At 40.7% G+C, this 16,707-nt stretch overlaps 1 protein-coding gene across 3 annotated transcripts in view; it reads left to right on the plus strand.

Annotated features, from left to right (window-relative positions):
- Positions 1 to 13,668, plus strand: part of Trappc8 (trafficking protein particle complex subunit 8) — a 75,292-nt gene extending 61,624 nt beyond the window's left edge. For all 3 annotated transcript variants that reach the window (XM_034518079.2, XM_034518081.2, XM_076912942.1), the window contains 7 exons: positions 903 to 971; positions 1,075 to 1,133; positions 3,399 to 3,572; positions 6,830 to 6,931; positions 9,605 to 9,750; positions 11,326 to 11,415; positions 12,515 to 13,668. In XM_034518079.2, coding sequence (XP_034373970.1) covers positions 903 to 971; positions 1,075 to 1,133; positions 3,399 to 3,572; positions 6,830 to 6,931; positions 9,605 to 9,750; positions 11,326 to 11,415; positions 12,515 to 12,749 — 875 coding nt within the window. In that variant the 3' untranslated portion in view covers positions 12,750 to 13,668. The remainder of the gene's footprint in view (positions 1 to 902; positions 972 to 1,074; positions 1,134 to 3,398; positions 3,573 to 6,829; positions 6,932 to 9,604; positions 9,751 to 11,325; positions 11,416 to 12,514) is intronic.
- Positions 13,669 to 16,707: the final 3,039 nt, after the last annotated feature.

Raw genomic sequence — 16,707 nt, forward strand, 5'->3', positions numbered from 1 at the left:
TTTATTTTTGTGTTTGTGTCTGCACTCATGTGCACATGCATTTTTCCACAGCATATATGTGGAGGTCAAAGGACGACTTAAGGGAGTCAGTCTTCCTTCTACCATGTGGGATGCCAGTATTAGACTCAGGCTTGGTAGCAAACACCTTTACCCATTGAGCCATCTCTCTGGCCCTATAAGAACATTTTTTTAAAGGCCAGATACCATGGTGGAAAATACACTATGACAAAATATAATTTGTATAAGTCATAGATGTAGAAAAATTCCAAAAGGAAATGATTGAAAAATACTAAAAGGATATGGTCTAGTGGTAAGATTGTGGGCCTCTAGAACCCCAAGTTCTAACTTTTTGAACTTTCTGCTTAGAATGTCAAATGTCAAACATACACACAGAATCAGAGTCAGATATGCTTATGTATCCTAAGATTGCGATTTGGTTTTTCAAGAAAGGGTTTTTCTGTGTAGCCCTGGCTATCCTGGAACTCACTCTGTAGACCAGGCTGGCCTCGAATTCAGAAATCGCCTGCCTCTGCTTCCCAAGTGCTGGGAATTAAAAGCATGGGCCACCACTGCCAGGCTAGATTCTGAATTTTATTTACCCTTTTCAAGTGGTTAATCAATATCTGTTTTGGTGGGGTTGTTTGTTTGTTTGTTTGTTTGTTTGTGAAACAAGGCCTCTCTGTGTAGCACTGGCTATCCTGGAATTTATGTAGTCTAGGCTAGCCTCAAATTCAGAGCTTGTTTCTGCCTCTTGAGTGCTAAGACTAAAGGCATACATTACTACACCCACTAAATGAAATGGTTTGCATAATTATTAATTGCTTTCTGTTTCCACCAAGGAAATCTGAATAGTGAATTGGGATTTGCACATGTTGTAACCTGAAAAACATTTTTATTCCCAGATGCCAAACTTGCCAGTAGGGAGAAGGGGAAGTTCTGCTTCAAAGCAGTAAGATGTAAACAAAAAGAAGGTAAAATTGCTTTACTCTCACACTTTCTTAAATGGCCGTTTTATGTCTTACAACAGTGATGTGATTAATTTGTTTTCCTGTGTGTGTGTGTGTTTTTTTTAAGGTGGTATACAGCCCTCAGAAAAATATACTTTTGCAGATATCATCTTTGGAAATGAACAGGTATGCAATGATCCACAATTTTTTGATAATTTTTAAATAATTTTTGACAATTATTTGATATAAAAATCTTAACTTTCAAGTATCTATTTTGAAAAAACTGTAGTTTTTTTTTTACTAATAACTATCTCTGAAAGGTGAGTATCTGACTTTTTTGAGTTTTATACCACCTTTAATCCGTGAGATAGTCTAAGCATGCTATAAGGATGAACCACACCACTTCACTTACATAAAGCTCACTTCTTTTGAAAATGTCCAGTAAGATAGGCACAGTAATTGGGATTTTAGAGAAGCCGTAATTACTTGAGGAAACAGCTGTGTTTAGGAAAGTGCCATAGTGTAGCTTATCAACTAGAACCCTTGTTTCTAAGTCTACTTAGAATTCTTTTCTCATGCTGTCACCTTCAATTTTGGGCATATCACATGGTTCCAAGACCTAGAAACATTGGGTGCATAGGCTGTCTTGGAATTGGAAAGGTCTTCCTAACACTTGAACACATAATTCACCTGGAGCAGTGCTCTTCAAATGTTAAGAAGTATGCATTGGGGATCTTTGCCCTCAGGACTGGTGGAAACTCAGGGTCTATGTGGTTGTCATTTCCTGAGTAATAGCTGAAGTAGCTTCATCTTTAAACCTTAGGTTTGAATATCAAGATGTAGAGAATTATTTTTAGGATAAAGGCTGTTCTTCTCTACTTCTGAAGTTCTATTATGATCTGCAATAGAGTTTGAGAATACGATTTTTAAAATTTTCTTGAAGACATGGTATCCTATAGTTCAGCCTGGCTTTGAACTCCTGATGTAGCCAAGGATGACCTTCAAGTCTATACTTCCTGAGTGCTGGGAATGCAGACTTAGGTTACCACGCATCCCTATATTTATTAGTTAGGGTTTCATTGTTGTGAAGAAACACCATGACCAAGGCAACTCTTACAAGGGACAGCATTTAATTGGAGCTGGCTTACAGGTTTGGAGGTTTCAGTCCATTGTCATCAAGACAGGAGTGTGGCAGCATGTAGGCAGACATGGTGCTGGAGGAGCTTGTTCCAAAGGCAAACAGGAAAAGACTGGCTTCCAGGCAGCTAGGAGAAAGGTCTCTCAAAGTCTACCCCCACCCACTCACAAGGCCACACCTCCTAATAGTGCCACTCCCTGAGCCATTCATATTCAAACAACCACATTTATGTAACCATGCCTGGTGGGTTTGCAGCCCTGTGTTACCCTGTCTGGCTTTCCTTGTGGAACCAGAGGTTGAACCCAGAGCTTTAGGTATGCTAGGCCTCACTCTACCAGCTGAGCTATCTGCCTAGCATGGACAAAATTTATTAACATTTTGTTTAATTTTGTGTGTGATCACATACATGTGCTTTTGAGCCAGGGTGAATGTGTGGAGATCGGAGAGAGGACCACTCTCTGGAGTCAGTTCTTTCCCTGTGTTGAGACAGGCTCTCTCTTCTCTCCCTTGCGTCTGCTGCACTCTATGTTTCCAGGCTAGCTGGCCTACAAGTTTTGAACTGCTCCTTTCTAGACCTTCACTTTTCCATAAGGATGCTGGGATTAAGATGGACTCTAGAGATCCACTTCAGGTCATCTAGCTTGTGTGACAAGTGCTTACTTTTTTTTTCCCCCTAGTTTTCTTCAAGGCAGGGTTTCTCTGTATAGCTGTGGCTGTCCAGGAACTCACTCTGTAGACCAGGCTGGCCTTGAGCTCAGAAATCCACCTGCCTCTGCCTCCCAAGTGCTGGGATTAAAGGCATGCGCCACCACTGGCCAGCAAGTGCTTGCTTTTGGACCATCTCCCAGTCCTATGCATTTTTAACCAGCCCTGCTGTTATCTGGTGAGCCACATTGTCATCGTGAATGACAGTGCTGTTTACTACGAAATGACCTTTTTCATGCTCTTTAACAATTTCATACACCTCTAAAGTATTGCATTTCTCTAATTAGGAGTTTTCATATAACTTGCCTTTTGTTACATAAAATTGTATTTTTTTTTTCTTTATCTTCCCTGGACACTTGGAAAATCATGGAAGCATAAACTATTTTGGTGTTAACACCTTTTAAGTAATTACCTCCTGAGTAATTTGCACTAAATGGCCTTCACATTCAGCTGCACAGACAGGAAATTAATAAATGAACTTTGGAGTACATATGAGTTTTAGAATTGTAAATTTTGGCAGATTACATTAATGAGTGACAGTTTTGACAGGGCATTTTGTTAAAACACTAATGTTGACAAGTGCTTTTTTTTTTTTTTTCTTTCAACAGATAATAAGTTCAGCAAGTCCATGTGCAGATTTCTTTTACCGAAGTTTATCCTCAGAGCTGAAGAAAACACAAGATCAGCTTTCCGCATATGCAGAGAAGCACACTGCAGAGGGTGCTGTGAGGCTGATTGAGAAGTGCAGTGAGGTGGACCTGAGCATTGTCATCCTGTGGAAGGTGGGACACTGTGGCAGCAGGCCAGCTTAAGCCGGCTACGTCTCTTGTGTTTTCAGTTTACATTTTGAGACTGGAGCTGTCTGTCCAGCATAGGTGGGCTTCCAACTCTTGCTTCAGGCTTCATGAGTGCTGGAACTACAGGTGTATACATCACATCCAGCCTGGATAGCCAGCCACTCAGCCACCCAGCCACCCAGCCACCCACTGCCTGCCTGCCTTGTATCTTCATTTCTTACTTCTCTTTCCCTTTTCTTCTCTTCCTCTATTCTTCCCTCCTTTCTTTTATTCTTTGTTTTTGAGACAGGGTCTCAATATGTAGCTCTGCTAGCCTAGAACCTGTTATATAGACCAGGCTGGCCTTGAATTTACAGAAATCCATCTTTCTTGGATTAAAGGTATATATTACTACATTCATGTCTAGATAATTTCAAACTGGGGAACAACTGTTCTCATATTTATATTTTTTTAATTAAAATTTTCACTTTCAATATTGTAATTATTTTATAACTTTTAATAGCTCCACAATAATTTTTTTTTAAATGTTTTTGTCCAAAGAAAAGAATTCAATAAGAACGGATGGTTTTCTTCTGTTGGTTAGTGTTGTTTCTTTGTGTCTCCAAAAATATTGTGGACATGCAGGTCTATGAAAGCAGGTGCCATTGAACTCTGTGTGTGTGAGTCTGTGGGTGCTCAGTTTCCTGGACTTGTTGCTGTTTGTGCTCCATCTTTTTGTGTGCCTTTCCCCCCCTTTTATCTTTTTTTCTTTATTTACTTATTGGTACTGGAAGTAGTTTATATTTTTGAAAATATGCTGACATTCCATGAACTTCAAATGAGACACTGCTTAAATAAGTTGCATATTAATTGCAGCACGAGTTTTATGTTTAAAAAGACTACTTGTGTATTGTTATGTATTAGCTTGAAATTATAAGCTCTTGAGTGTCCCTTGGTGCATTTAAAGTAAGATTTTGAGTAATACATTCTGTAATGTGTACTCAACTGGCCGGGCAGTGGTGGCACACGCCTTTAATCCCAGCACTTGGGAGGCAGGAGGATTTCTGAGTTCGAGGCCAGCCTGGTCTACAGAGTGAGTTCCAGGACAGCCAGGGCTACACAGAGAAACCCTGTCTCGAAAAACCAAAAAAAAAAAAAAAAAAAAAAAAAAAAAAGTGTACTCAACTGTCAAGTCCACAGTGACCTTAAGAAGAAAATTTTACTTTTCCCAAAATGGCCCACTGATCACATGTAAAGGAAGATGTGTAATCCCTGATGGAAAGAAAGTAGAGGTTGGATGTATTAAAGACCATGATAGAGAGTACCTGGGGCTGCATTTACACTGAGTTGAGAAAATGTCCATAAATTAGAGAGAATTTCAAATACCTATCCCCTTCTGGTTTTGGCTTTTATTTTTTCTCACAGGATCTTACATGATCAAGGTTGGCCTTGAGCTCCTGATCCCATACCGCCCAGCTTCTGGGATCACAGGTGTGCTATCACACCTGGCTAGCAACTGAATGCTTATAAAGTCATCTCAATTGTGGGATATCATGCATAGGAACAGAAGGATTGGTGATCAAACACTGTTCAGCACCAAATTCATATCTTGGGCATCAAATTGTTTTGTTTGGTTTTGAGACAGGGTCTCCATATATAACTCAGGTTGCCTGAAAGTCTCTATGTAAAAGATGTCAAACGACCCAAGACTCAGTCAGCGAACTCCTATAAGGTTAAACCAACAGCTGTTCAATGGACTGACTTCTGAGTTCCAGGCTGAGTGGGCTGTGGCTGTCTTGTGCCTTAGGATAGGAGTATTCAAAGAGTGACCCCACATGCCAAGCTGTCACTGGTCAGTTAATACAGAAGTTGAACATACTCAAGCATTAAGAATCTTGCAGCATTTTGATGTAGTCTCTTGAATCTAAAGGAAATTTGACTTATTAAAAATAAGTCAAGGCTGGAGAGATGGCTCAGCAGATAAGATCATTGGGCTGTTCCTCCAGAGGACCCAGATTTAATTCCTAGCAACCACATAGTGGCTTGTAACTCCAGTCCCAGGGCATCCAACATTCTCTTCTGGCTTCCCCAAGTACCAGTCACACACAGTGCAGAGACATACATGCCAGCAAAATACTGATGTACATAAAGTAAAGAAATAAAATTAAAAAACAAAACTCCAGATAAATCTTGTATATTATATAATGTGGCAATATAGTAAATCAGAGCCATTGGTAAGTATTTTTCTAGAACAGAGTCAATTCAAGAGACAGAAAAATTATAAGTTGGAGCAGATATTTTAAAGTAGATGAATTCAATTTACTATTTATTAGTAGAAAAAAGCCTTTAAAAAAAAAAAAAAGACGTGATATGTGCCTGTAATTCTAACATTCAGAAGGCTTAAGTTTGATTCCAGCCTGAGCTACAGAGCAGATTCCACTCCTCTGTGTGATATACAGTGAGACCCTATCTTGGAAAATGGGACCAAAACCAAAAGAAAAGTGTCTGGATGCAAGTGGGCATGCTGGTACACACCTATAATGTTAGCACTCATGACACAGAATCACAGGTTTGAAGCCACCCTGGACTACACAGTCTGACAAGGCGTGACCATTTTCACTCACAGATTTAGTTATAGTCACCTGTATTTTGACAGTTGAGTAAAGAAGCTTATATGTTACTTCTTGGTCTTTAACTGAAATCACCTTCAGAAAGCAGCCTTTCTGTGTGCCTGTGGAGATGGCTCAGTGAGTAACGTGCTATGCAAGCATAGGACCTGAGTTCAGATCCTCAGAGCCCAGGGTCCAAGCCAGGCACTGGCCTACATCTGCAGCAGTAGTGCAGGGCAGAGAGAGGTGGGTCCCTGCAGTTCTCTGAGAGCAGCCTGTCAGGAAGCTCCAGGCTCAGAAGCACCCACCCACGTGTGCATGTTAACAAAAAAAAAAAAAAAAAAAAGCCTATATTGTGGCACACTCCTTTGGAGTTGTTTCTTAAAAGTCTATTGAAAACAAGGAAAAAATCCTCAAGATATATTTCTTTTAAATACTTGGATAGCCTGAGTTATAGAAAAGCCCAAACAGATTGAGAGGGAGGGGTAGATGGTTCTTTATGGAATGGATACATGTTGAAATGCGCTGACATGGGGTTATTGATAATTGATAGATACTAGGTGTCACTTTTTCTTTCCACCAGATGTTGAGATGGCTACTTTTGAGGTTTCTACCGTGAGTGAAAGCTGACATGTCTGTTGGTTGCGTTTTTAGGCATACGTTGTAGAGGATAACAAGCAGCTTATTTTAGAAGGCCAGCATCATGTCGTTCTTCGCACTGTTGGGAAAGAAGCCTTTTCACACTCTCAAAAACAGGTAAGGGCAGCGGCTGCAAGGCTGCTGTGATGTTTGCATGTGTGCAGATTGTCGTCCTTACCTCATGCTCATGAGGTCTCTGAGCCGAGCCGAGCCCCTCTGCCTCTGTCTTCCATGTTCTGAGACAAGGTAAGAGTTACATGACTCTGGCCGGCCTCAGAGTGCAGTCTCTGCCTTGGCCTCTGGTGCTGGAGCTAGCGGCGTGCATCACTTGCCTGGTTTGTCTACACAGCCTTCTGTGGCCCCTGTGCGTGTCTTTTCTCCTGGCAGGTGAAATGGAGACATTTATCCAGTGTTACTATTTTATTGAATCCTGATCATATTGCTTTAGATGACTTGAATATATTAGTAATACATTTAAAAATATTTAGTTATATGTATTGTTTTTATTTTAAAGGTGAATGTTTTGCTTCTATGTATGTCTGTACCCTGTGAATGCTTGATGTTCATAGACTGTGTGTGAACACCATGTGCACACAGTGCACACAGACTTAGGGAGAGGGTATTGGATCTTGGAAGTGGAGTTAGAGTTGTGAACTGGGTCCTTTAGAAGAGCAGACAGTGTTCTTAACCCCTGAGCCATCTCTTCATCCTTAATAATGCATTTTCCAAACTTTTAAAATGAAAGGTAGCCGGGCAACTTTAATCCCAGCACTTGGGAGGCAGAGGCAGGCGGATTTCTGAGTTCCAGGACAGCCTGGTCTACAGAGTGAGTTCCAGGACAGCCAGGACTACACAGAGAAACCCTGTCTCGAAAAGACTTTAAAAAAAAAAAATCAAACATAGTCACAAACATAGAGTTTTTACAAATGGAAACACATTCTAACTGAAGACTAGGGTAGAGAAAAAGATGTAACTGCTTTCCAGAAACCCCTCCAGTCTTCCTCAGCTCTTTGTCTTCTGGATTATTCTGGATTGTCTTCTGGCCATTTCAGTTCATTTTGGTTGTTTTCCAACCGAAAGAACAGTGGGTTCCTGGAACATTGATTGACTCCAAGACTGAGGGAAGGGGAAAGCAAGGTAAGCTGTAAGACCTTATGGTACCGATTATGAGGTGTCCACAGCTTAGGAGAGCATGCTGGCTTGTGTTGCTTGTCTGTGACAGTGTTGCTGTTCCTCCCCTTTAGCCCTCATAAGCACTCTGTGCACTGTTGAGGTAGAGTCAGCTGTGCTGTAAAATAAGTAGAGCTGTGTCGTGGCCGGTATGGGGTAGTTTTGATGCTGTTGTTCAGTTTCTTCCTTTAAGAAAAAACAAAATCCTGTCTCAAAAACAAGGGAGGGAGGGAAGGAAGGAGGGAGACAACTTAAGTCCCTTCTGCAGTTAGCCTAGGTTGGCCTCAAACTGGCTGTGTAGCTGAGGTTGACATTGAATTCCTGTTTCTCTTCCACCATCCAAGGGCTGGGATACCAGGCATGCATGGGATTCCAGCAGTGCTACTGGGCCTGGTTTATAGAGTGCAGGTTCTTGAACCCGTGCACACCAGGCTTGCAGTGTACCAGCTGAGCTATCTCTCCAGTACATGTTAGTCTTTAAGTAATATATTTGTGTGTATGTTTATTTATATATGTGTTTTGTTTTGTTTTGTTTTGTTTTGTTTTGTTTTAAGACAGGGTTTTTCTGTGTAGTCCTGGCTGTCCTGGAACTCACTCACTCTGTAGACCAGGCTGGCCTTAAACTCAGAAATCCGCTTGCCTCTGCCTCCCAAGTGCTGGGATTAAAGGCGTTTGCCATCACTGCCTGGTGTGTTTATATATTTTAACAAATTTCAAGTGTTTGATTTTACCAATAAAGACTCCATGCTGGGGTGAAAGTCTACTAGCTCAGAGAGACAGAAAGCACATGGCTGAACTTCTTCAGCTGACATCCCAAAAGGAAAATGCAAGCTCCCCCTCTCCACACTGTCTCCAAATAACCTTCCAACTGAATGTCCCTCCCTTGTACTTCCTGTGCTTCTTTCTGTTTGTTCTGACTCCCTCTTAGTCTCTGTGGGGTTTCCTCTGTTCACTTTCTATCAATTAGTTGCTTGCTCGGCCTCTTGACCTAGGGTTAAATTTATTTAATCCTGTTTACAATAAGCTCTTGGATTATAAAAATCCCGCTTACAGAAACCTCTTGGATTAAAGGTATGTGCTAGGATTGAGCCACACCACAACTAGAAACAGGTTTTCCAGTAAGTAATACAATCTTGGGGTTCACAGTGTGATCAGATATCCTGAAACATCTGAAACATATTTGAAACACTAAATCTGTGCAATAAAGCAATATATTTTCAAAGTGAGATTTTTTTGGGGGGGGGTTGTTCTTAATCTTAAACTGGTGTTGTATAATTGAATATCCACAGCCTAAGTACTGAACAGTTTTAATGGATAAGAATCATATCAGCCACTGGAATGATCAGTTATGGAATCTAAATTTACATATAAGAAAATATTAAGGTAATTATGTAAGATCATAGAGCTAATATATGGAATTGTTAGGTAAATGGAAATTAGTGTTTATTCCACGCTGTATTGCAAATGACAGCAGCTGTTAGTTTAAATAATAGCAAAAAATAAAAATAAACCAACTCTTCATAATTATGTTGTCTTCATTGGTTTTTTTTTAAAAGCCTGTATGCTGTGACTTTATTAAAGCATTATTTCATTATTAATCCTTTTCTTGTCTATTCTCAGGAGCCACCAGAAATGGAACTATTAAAGTTTTTCAGGCCAGAAAACACTACAGTTTCCACGAGACCATCAATAGAGCAGCTTTCTAATCTCATTAAAACAAGTCTCCACTACCCGGAGTCATTTCATCATCCATTTCATCAGAAAAGGTTTGAGGGTTATTTCTGTTAAATTTCCTATGTACATGTACAAGATACCCATTCTTAAAAATTAATATTATTTTGATAACAGCATTAACACACACCAAAAGAAATTTAAAATAATGTTTAGTCTTAAGTGATTTAGCCTTTACTATTAGTGTTTGAAAGTATATATTCTCTCTCTCTCTCTCTCTCTCTCTCTCTCTCTCTCTCTCTCTCTCTCTCTCTCTCTCTCTCTCACATACTGTCACTTTGAGTGTTACTGAGGATGGACATTGTCCCAGCCACTTCTCAGGTGTCATAAGCTTTCTTTTTGAGTTGTAAGGTTTTTCATAAATTCAGAAACTAGAGGGAAAATTTGCATCATTTGGTTTAGACAAAAACCTACAGCATGACTAGCAGTGGAACTCAGATAGACTATATCATTTAAGATTATTTTTTACATCTATGTGTATTGTTTGTATATATGTATGAGTACATTTCTTAACTTTCATGTGGAAATCAAAAGACAGTCTTCCCCAGTTAGTTCTCTCCCTCTGCCATGTGTGGCCCAGGGAGCAAACGCAGGCTGTCAGGCTTGCCAGCAGTCTCCTTTACCTACTGAGCCATCTTGCAAACTAACATGCTCCCCCCACCCTCAACTTTTAAATACTAAATATCAATAGGGAATGATTTGTTTGTAATGTTGATAAATGACTTTAATGTATAAACAGTTTTTAAAATAAAAAGTTCTAAATCTGATGATACTTGAAAAGGCTGTCCATTTGCAGGTATAAGATGGAGTGTGGTTTTTTTGGAACTAGTGTATCTGTGACAGCTGATGTTCAGGGTTTGGGGGAAGTCACCTTGGTAGAGCTGGGGAGGGATGTGATGAGACAGAAGAGGAATGATAAGCAGTGAGCCAAGGAGAGAGGAATGCTGGAGAGGCTGGAAAGGAGCAGAAAAGCAGGAAAGAAAACCAGATGAAAGGGCTGTCTCAGCAGTGGGCTGTTGGGGAGAGAAAAGATCAGCAGTCTAAAAAATGCCCAAGACGTCTGACACTCCATGGACCATAATGTCAATAGAGGCTGAGGGCTGGAAGGGCAGGAGAAGTGAGGGTCGCTGCACAGGGATCCAGGAGACTCGCAGATGTCTGCATCTCCTTTCTAGGGACATTTTCATAAGCTGTGAGTATTAGAGCCTTAGAGGATCAAATTGGACCAGCATAGTGTAAGTTCCAGGGATTTCACTTTTCTTGTGTAATTTTTTTTTTTTTTTTTGCCCCCGCCCCTCACATTTGTAATTTAAGTGGAAGAGACGATGCAGACTGGGCATAGCACCGGCAGACCCTCAGCCATGCTGTATCTAGACACTGTATCTGATTGGTTATAGCAAGTGTATGTTCTGATATTTATTATGGAGAGATTTTATTCATGTATTTTATTTACAAAATAAGTTACCTAGAATGACTTTGTGACTGAGCTTTTTTTTATTTGAATTTGATTTTAAACTTGTGTTCTGTTAAATCTTCTTGTGTTATTTTTAAGAAACTTGTTTCTGAGAAGAAAGTGCATTGCTAATGGTTTTGTTTGTTGTCTTCCACAGCCTTTGCTTAGTCCCAGTCACCCTTTTACTTTCTAACTGTTCTAAGGCTGACGTAGATGTAATAGTTGATCTCCGGCATAAAACAACAAGGTAAGAATTTATTTTGTGCCCGGGCAGTGGTGGCGCACGCCTTTAATCCCAGCACTTGGGAGGCAGAGGCAGGTGGATTTCTGAGTTCGAGGCTAGCCTGGTCTACAGAGTGAGTGAGTTCCAGGACAGCCAGGGCTACACAAAGAAACCCTGTCTCAAAAAACAAAAACAAAAAAAAAACAAAAAAAAAAAAAAGAAAGAAAGGAAAAAAAAAAAGAAGAAGAAGAATTTATTTTGTGAATGGTTATTTTGTAGCCCAAAGTTTAGTATCCTTTAAAGCAATTCAGTATTTTGAAATTACGCAGATCCTTGCCTAATATGGATAGTTATTCAAACATGCCTTTGATTTGTTTATATGATGTCAAAGAAATGTTTACAGAGCTATTAAATATGAAGTTTTTTTTTCTCCCCTGATTTGAAAATAATACTTTACAAGGGAGTCTACATTATACTGCAATACCCAATTCTCCTAGGGCCAGCAGGTTTGTCTCAGACATTTTTGTATTAGAAAATAAATCTGGGGTTGCAAAAATGTCTCAGTGGTCAAGAGCACTTGCTGCTCTTATAGAGGGTCTGTGTTTGGTTCCCAGCAGTTGTATGGTGACTTACAACCAAGGTCCTGATACCTTCTGGCTCTGCAGATGGAAGTCTACACTGTGGGTTGTCATGTTACACCTCAGATGATGCCTTAAGATCCAAGCACAGTAGACTGGTGTATGCCACACACTTACTAGAGTATGCTGTGTTGTTAGGTACTGGGTTGTTTTCACTGTGTAGTTTTATAAAGTTTAATATTGTGGGCATTCTTTTGCACACAACTGTTTTTATATGTGCATAACCAAGAGGTTAAGAGCTCAGTTTCAATTCATGCTCCATTGTTTACTAAATGCCATTGTAGGCATTAAATGAAGTACTCTATCTTAGTATTGTTCTTAGAAAATAACAGTAACTGCTAACACACGGGTAATTGTTAAAATGATAGTGTTATTAATTTCATAAATATTCCTAGAAATGAAAGGATTTGATGAAAGAAAGATATAAGACTTCAGAGAAAAAACACAAAGGAAAAAGTTTACTTACCATTTTCTTCCTCCTGTAGTCCCGAGGCATTGGAAACTCACGGCTCGTTCACGTGGCTCGGACAGACACAGTATAAGCTCCAGCTGAAAAGCCAAGAGACGCACAGTTTGCAGCTGAAGGCTTGCTTTGTTCATACAGGCGTTTATAACCTTGGAACTCCAAGAGTATTCGCCAAGTTATCGGACCAGGTTACAGTATTTGAAACAAGTCAACAGAATTCCATGCCTGCTCTGATTATCATCAATAATGCCTGACGGCTGAGAGTCACAGGCTGTCTGACTTTGTGGAATTGGTTTTACAGAAGCATTTGAAATACCCAACTTGTTAAGGAAGTTCTCTGAACGCTGCGAAATACAGGGACTTAGTTGACACAGTATGCTGGCTGGGCTGAGAATGCTTAGACTCCATTTTTTTTCCTTTAAACCTGGTGATAATTTACATGCTTATAATACAGAATTCAATGTATCCATACACCTTATTAAGCCGTGTCATAAACCGTCCAAGTCTGCTGTTGCAACTTATCGAATGGTTGTGGCTCTTAGGAGGTGACTTTGAGGAATGAAAGGCCTTGCTGGCAATACTCCTGTTAAGCCATTAGTCTGAAGATCCTACCTTTACTGTGAAGTTCTATAGAGTGTTAAATACAAATTTTCCTGCCTTGCCCCAAACAGTTCTGTAAGATCAGTTTTGAACTTTGGTTACGGACATTCACATTTCAGTGTGGTGTCCCAATGGCTTATACATAACTGTAAAAAAAAAAAAAAGCTTTTCTGATGCTTTGAACATAGTTTTGGAAGGAGTTTGACTTTATTCCTTTGCTCATCTCTTACTGTCACACTATTTCACAATAAGATTTTGTCATTAAATCATATTCTTTATTATAATAACTTTAACAATTAAGTTGATCTGTTTAAAATATAAATCTATTCAAGTTAAAAATAAGCTTTTCAAAAATGTATTATATTTATAACAAATTTACTGTAAATAGAATAAAAACATACTATTCACTGTATAAATTTATTAGATGCCTTTTTTTAAAACCTGGCTTTGTGAGGATTTAATATATTCTTTATGTAAAATAAATATCAAACATGTACAGTAGGCACTAGCCTAGTTTCCTGTGAAAGCTTCATTGTCATTGTTTAAAAATGAAGCATGGTCTTTGTTCTTGAAGAGCAGATGCAGTTTTTATTTGCACATGTCCTGTCAGATGCTTATGCAGGGCTGCATGGTCTGCCTTTTCCCTGGTGGGAAGGGCAGCTGCACAGGCACGGGTGCACAGGCACGGGTGCTGGTTATCCAGACTTCCTGTGGGAAGAAGTAGAGCTGAGCTGAACAGGAAACTAAAGCAGCAGCCAGCCAGTCTCTTCTAGTGGGAAAAATCTAGAACAAAGTACAGAGCTGGGAGGCTGGCGTTAACGTAGTCTGCTCCCAGGGTCTGTCCCTTCCAAGAAGCATTGTAGAGACAGGCACATATTTCGTGTGCCTAGAGGAGATGATGTGTAAGTCAGGAGAATATGTGAATTGAAGGAAGCGGAGGGAAAGGCTGAGCTGGAGGAAGAGAAGAGAACTGCTGACGTGGTGGAGTCTGGAAAGAGGAGGAAGAACACAGGTGGTGCAGAGAACCTCACAGATTTCCAGTTGTCTGTCAGATCATGTCACTTCTGTCTGCATGTGTCCTGGAAAAACCACTCATGGTGGAGGAAGGCAGGCAGTGGAGACCAGAGCACATGTATTTCCTCCCTCCCCGAATGCCTGCCTGCAGACTGGACTGCAATTTGGGACCTCATGCACTTAGACAAGTCAACCCAGGTCCAGAAGAGCAGCAGAGATAAATCTGATAAAAACACTTCATAAGAATAATACAAGTCAATTAAACAGTGGGTTGTTTTACTTTTCCAAACAGGTCTTGTGTATTTCAGATTGGCCCTGAACTTACTATAGATTTCAATTTTTGATGCTGTCAAATTACTTTAATTTTTGATCCTGTTTCTCCCTTCCAAGTGCTAATACTACAGACATGTATCACTGCACCCAGTTTCTGCAGTGTTGGGGCTGGTACCAGGGCGGTGATTCTGTCATAAGAGGCTGAAAGAAAAGCTGGTTTATCTGGCAGGAGTTTAAAATTCTCAGTACTCTCCCACTCTTGTACAGGGAAAGAGTTACACTAGATATAGCATGTGTCGAGAAAGCATATGAAAGCCCAAACTGAGATACACCCCCAACCCTAAGCCACAGTTTTAAACTTAGCAGAAAATACCCTTGCAGAAAGGGAGTGAAGCATATTTGCAGACTAACCCAGAACATTGAATTCAGGTGGCTGAAAGCTAATGGCAGCTGCCTAGATCTTCCCATCCATTCTCCAGATATGTATATGAACCCACGGTAAGAGCAGTGGAGCCAAACCTAACTCTTGATTTCAGTGTAACTAGGAAGAGGATATGCCACCTCCAAAGTTTCCATTAGTGGGAATTCAGCACAAAACTTCAACAAGCTTATACTTGGAGCCTTTGTAGAGCCTGGAAATGGAGCCAACAGGAATGCAGAAAGGAGCGAAGGCTGAGCTGAAGTCACTCTAGGGAAGTGATCCTGATGTTTGAGGACTGACAAGATGAGACTACAAGGAAGAAAAGATTGCAGGGTCAGGATTCCCTTTGCAAGGTTTCATCCTTGCAAGGGATTCATGAAACCATATCCACAGGAGGGCGCTAGAGATACAGCTTTCAATTAGTGCTGCCATTAAGGTAGCTTTCAAGCTGAAATTAGTGTTATAAGAAGTGACACTTAAAGTTGAGGGGGGAGAGGTGAATAGCTTTTGCTTTTTAAAGATTTTTGCTGAGTGTGTGTGTGTGTGTGTGTGTGTGTACCACGCATATGCAGGTACCCACAAAGAAGTTGGAGCCCAGAGCCTTGAGCACCAATTTTCATTTTTGAGACAGGGTCTCCCATAGCCCATTCTGGCCCCCAACTTCTTGAGGATGACCTTAAAATACTCCTACCTTCTGGGTATTGGGATTACAGCTGTGTGCCTCTGTGCCTGGTTTTATTTGGTGCTGGAAATGGAACCCAGGGCCTTTGTGTGTGCTAAGCAGGTACTCTACCAGATGAGTGAGCCACATTCCCAGCCCTCATCACCCATTGTAATACAGCACTCAGGCTGAGCATCGCAGTCACCTGCAATTTGACCTACCAGAATACAGTTTCCTAAATGTCCAAGAGAACTGTTAAGAGGAGCAAAAGCAGTTTGAGAACATAATTCTGGAAAAGCATCCCTAGGGAATCTTACAATAAGTGATGTGAGGCTGAGCAATGCCTTTGATCCCAACACTCAAGAGGCAGAGACAGAGGCAGGCAGATCTCTGAGTTGGAGGCCAACCCGGGCTACAGAGTGAGTTCCAGGACAGCCAGAGGTACTCAGAGCACTGTCAGAAAAGGATGAGGAGGAAGGAGAAGGAAGAGAAGATGAAGACGTGAAGAAATGTCAGGAGTTCTGGGCAAGTGCTGAGGGGGTGGGCAGACTTGGACCACTCTGGTGTAGCATCCAAGCAGGTCAGAGCAGGTCTGGTGGGATTTGTTGGTGCTCCACACTTGACAATCATCAGAAGGTTTCTGCAGATAGAGAAAATTGTTCTGCAGTCTGTGTGTCCTTAATGAGTGACAAAGCAATCCCAGATTTCCTCCCATCATAACCTCAGATCCAGGGCCATGAGAAGCCCTCTCCTGCTCTCCCCTGGCACTGCATGTGCACAGTGCACATAATTCCATACAGGCACAAACACATTTAAATCTTTAAAAATAGTTATTTCGCCGGGTGGTGGTGGCGCATGCCTTTAATCCCAGCACTTGGGAGGCAGAGGCAGGCAGATTTCTGAGTTCGAGGCCAGCCTGGTCTACAGAGTGAGTTCCAGGACAGCCAAGGCTATACAGAGAAACCCTGTCTCGAAAAACAAAACAAAACAAAACAAAACAAAACAAAAAATAGTTATTTCTATGGATCACTGAATAAATTTATAGGTATAAAAGATGTTTCATACACATGTACATATGCATACACATGTACATGGCATTTTCTAAGTTATAATGTTTTTTAAGGAAAGGTTTAAAATACTACAGAAGGGACTGGCTAGATGGCTCAGGAGTTAAGAATACTGGCTGCTTTTCCAGGGACCTGGGTTTAATTCCCAGCACCCACCCAGTGGCTTACCGCTGTCT

This window comes from Arvicanthis niloticus, chromosome 14, assembly GCF_011762505.2.
Source record: "Arvicanthis niloticus isolate mArvNil1 chromosome 14, mArvNil1.pat.X, whole genome shotgun sequence".
Lineage (NCBI taxonomy): Eukaryota > Metazoa > Chordata > Mammalia > Rodentia > Muridae > Arvicanthis > Arvicanthis niloticus.